This window comes from Buceros rhinoceros, unplaced genomic scaffold (assembly GCF_000710305.1).
Source record: "Buceros rhinoceros silvestris isolate BGI_N320 unplaced genomic scaffold, ASM71030v1 scaffold2794, whole genome shotgun sequence".
Classification (NCBI taxonomy): domain Eukaryota; kingdom Metazoa; phylum Chordata; class Aves; order Bucerotiformes; family Bucerotidae; genus Buceros; species Buceros rhinoceros.
In genome coordinates this window covers 2,897-6,713 of record NW_010409825.1, presented here as the reverse complement: position 1 = coordinate 6,713, position 3,817 = coordinate 2,897, and the positions used below count along the sequence as shown (strand labels likewise).

The window sequence follows — 3,817 nt, the reverse complement described above, 5'->3', positions numbered from 1 at the left end:
TGCTGTCTGTGGGCACATCCTCTCAACTCACTCCAGTCTGTGCCCAGCACCAGCCACTCTGGGCCAGCCTACGTCCTGTGACCAACCTTGTGGCCCCACAGCCACATATGCTCCCTGGGAGTGGGAGGGAGGAGCGGCACCTTCTGGTGCTAGTGTCTCAGCATGCTTCTCATCCACAGGAGAAATGCCATCAGTACTGGCCCGCGGAACGCTCCGCCCCGTACCAGGACTAGGGGGGAGCGGTCCCTTCTGGTGCTAGTGTCTCAGCAGGCTTCTCATCCACAGGAGAAATGCCATCAGTACTGGCCCGCGGAACGCTCCGCCCGGTACCAGTACTTTGTGGTGGACCCCATGGCAGAGTACAACATGCCGCAGTACATCCTCCGGGAGTTCAAAGTGACAGATGCCAGGGTGAGTGCCGCAGCTGGCTCCCCAGCTCCCTCCCTGCCTTGTGTGCCTCTGCCCTGCCGAGGCCAGCGAAGGGAGCATGCAGCAGCTCCTGGAGGAACCGGAGAGCAAGGTGCCTTGCACTGCAGGTAGAAAGGGTTGCTGCCCCCCACCTGCTGCTCCTCTCACCACAAGTTCCATCCTCGCCAGCTGTGACCAGCTCAGGGATTGCCATCAGCCCCAGCCCATGCCTTGCCTGTGCTGCGCGTTTAGGCAAGCGTTTGTCATGTCTCCCCTGCACCTGGAGCCTCTGTGTGCAGCGTCTGACTGGGCGCAGGTCCCCTGTGTGACAGTAAACGTGATCCTGTGGTGGAGCTGGGCTCCAGACACGACCACGGCACTGACCCAAGAGGCCCTTCAGGGGCCCAAAGCCCTGTTCAGCTCAGCTGCCCTGGGGTAAACATGGGAGAGCAGAGGCAGGTCCCAAATGCTCAGTGAAAGATCTGCCTGGGCTCATCTGCGGCCTGAGCAACCTCTGGCCTGGCCTGAGCCAGAGCATCTGAGAGTGGGTTGGCAGCACCAGCGATGAGGGATGTGAGATCAGCCCCTCATCCTTGGTTCATGTCTAACGCCCCTGTCCCTGCAGGACGGCCAGTCACGGACCATCCGCCAGTTCCAGTTCACAGACTGGCCTGAGCAGGGAGTGCCAAAGACAGGAGAGGGCTTCATCGACTTCATCGGGCAGGTGCACAAGACCAAGGAGCAGTTCGGGCAGGACGGGCCCATCACAGTGCACTGCAGGTGAGTGGGAACAGATCAGCACCCGCCTCTGCCTTCATCAGCCCTGGGACATGTCCCCTACCTCGCTTGCTCTGGCAGCTGCCAACTTCCCTGCCCTTGGTGCCCCTCCTGCATACCACTAGCAAGAGGCAGGCAGGGGATGAGGAGGCAGCAGCATCGGTGGGTGCCACTGGCAGCCTTTCTGCCAGGTGACTAGATTAGCCCAGTGCCCTGGTGGTACTGATTTGTAGCCCCTTGGAAGAGTCCTTGGGCAGAGCAGGGTGCCACAGCAGCTTGGCATAGAGGCAAGGCAGAACTGGTGGGCCCTGTGGGGCTGAGGGGACACCTCTGGCTGACAATGTCCCTGTGGCCTCTCGAGGCCCCACTGAGCAGGTGTCTGTGCTCTGTGAGCCGGGGACGCTTGCACCACTCCTAGGAGCTCTGCAGAGCCTCGCTGGGGCTGGCGGGTCCCTAATGGCACCTCTTGCTCCTTCTGCACAGTGCTGGGGTTGGGCGCACAGGCGTGTTCATCACGCTCAGCATCGTGCTGGAGAGGATGCGCTACGAGGGGGTAGTGGACATGTTCCAGACAGTGAAGACTTTGCGGACGCAGCGGCCAGCCATGGTGCAGACAGAGGTGAGTGTTCTGTCTTCCCTGGGGCGGTGGGAAATCTCTGGGAGGAGGGAGAGGAGCGGTTGTCACTGTATGTCGCACCCTGCTGCCCACTGTCCTTGGGTCCGCCCTCCTGATGCTTCCCCCCTTGCTGCCTTGCAGGACCAGTACCAGCTGTGCTACAGAGCGGCACTGGAGTACCTCGGCAGCTTCGACCACTATGCAACGTAACTAGTGCTTTCCTCCAGTCGCGGTGGGGATGTCCAGGAGTGGAGACGGGTCCCTCTGAGCCAGAGCCGCCCATTCCTCTGTCCTTCTGTACAGATGGAGGTGCTGCCCAGGCAGCAGACCTCCACGCCAACCAGTTTTGACCATGGCATTTAGGAACTTCGCCCCAGCGCCAAACGAGGGAATCCGACTCCAAAAGCATTTCCAGTCTCTGGCTGAATTTCTGCTCATGTGCATCTCTTGCCCTCTCTCATGCGACTGCATTTCACAGCGAGGCTTTAGGTGGGTGGAATGGGATCTTTTTTTTAAACATGTAAAATAGTTACTAGTGGTTTTTATAATCTCCTCTCTCTTTATTTTTTATTTTTTGCAAGTCTTAATGTTTTGCCCAGGCAGAACTGGACCCTCCAAACCTTTGGGAGTTGGGTTTTTTTTTAATTTCCTTTTGCTTTTACAGTTTTTACTGCCCTGTGTTTATTTCAGCCCAGTCACTGCTGGTTCTGCCCATTTTAGTGCAGCTTCCTTGGTAATTTGCAGCAGCTGGCTTGTGGTTCCTGCCCGGCTCCATTCCCCATAGGCTGCTTTTTAATCCTCTGTAGAATATGAAATTTCATGGAACTGGACCTAAGCTACCAATTATTTTTTTAGCCTTTCCCCCCAGCCCCGTTCCCATTATTTCCTGAGTAGGTTGGATTGGGTTTGGGAGGGCATGTGGGGTCGCCGGAGAAGCGGTCCCCTTTGTGAGCTGGAAACCATTCTGTCCTGTTACGGTGCGTGTTAAACCAATCCAGTGACCGTGGGTATTGGCAGATCCCAGTATGAGGTGAGTTGTCATCGCCTGGTTCATGAGAGACCCAAAATCCCCGGCTCCAGACTGCGGAGCCTCTTTTTGCGTGTCTCGCTGGGAAGGGGGCAGGAGAAGCAAGTGGGTCCCACACTTCCGCAGGGAGGGGATGGGAAGAGCGAGACTTGGCCCTTTTTGTTAATCCTGAGGTTCCGTGCGTGCAGACGCCATTCTGTCACCTCTCACCAGTGAAGTGCATCGGAGCATTTTCCAAGGCAAGGAGCACAAGCCCAGTTGTCCCCAGAGTGGGGCTGGGCCGGCCCTCTCTGGAGAGCAGGGTACTGCAGGGAACGGGAGGGGAGTACACATGGCTTCAGAGGTTGGGTGTATCTATAATTTCTGCTATCCTGCAAATGTTAAAAGTCACTAGAATATTGTACTTTCCGCTACTTCAGGACGTTCTAATGAACCAATGTGGCAAGACTACTGGACTTAATTTAATGGTACTATATATTAATACTCCTTATTATATCACGCTTGCACTAAAGACAGAGAGCGAGCAGCCCTCTTTCGAGTGCATTGAGTTACAAATAAAGGTGGTGGAAGGGTATCTAATTGTATTATCACATGTATTCCGAGTTAAGAATCCAAGCTACGTTGAAATCAGCAATCCAGGGTTGGTAATGTTGGAGGACACATTCATTTTTACCTTGTGGATGCATAGTGCTGTAGGGGTCACTGTTGTATACAGTCTGTTTTCTATTTGTTAATAAAAAAAAATCTACAGCATCATTGCATAATTCTTGATGTTAATAAATTTGAATAATCGGGTTTCATACAAGCTGGCTTTGCTGTCTGTTTCTTCAGCAATTAGCAGAGGCTGTAGAATCCCTCAGTGTCCCACATGCTCCGCAGCCTGTTGCTTAAGAAGTCCTTTCTCATGGACACATCCCAGCCATGAGTGCCCCACACTTCCTGCAGGACCCTGTGCCGGCAGGGAGCTCGGAGACCCTCTCTGACAGCCA

The 3,817-nt window shown here is 55.1% G+C and overlaps 1 protein-coding gene across 1 annotated transcript; it reads left to right on the top strand.

Moving 5' to 3' along the window:
- Positions 1–285: 285 nt before the first annotated feature.
- Positions 286–2,356, top strand: LOC104492755 (tyrosine-protein phosphatase 13-like; the record flags this gene model as incomplete). The annotated part of the gene is made up of 4 exons (XM_010135346.1): positions 286–411; positions 1,034–1,188; positions 1,669–1,804; positions 1,943–2,356. Coding segments are annotated over 4 exons (486 nt in total), but the record flags the coding sequence as incomplete, so codon positions are not given.
- Between the last annotated feature and the right edge of the window lie 1,461 nt (positions 2,357–3,817).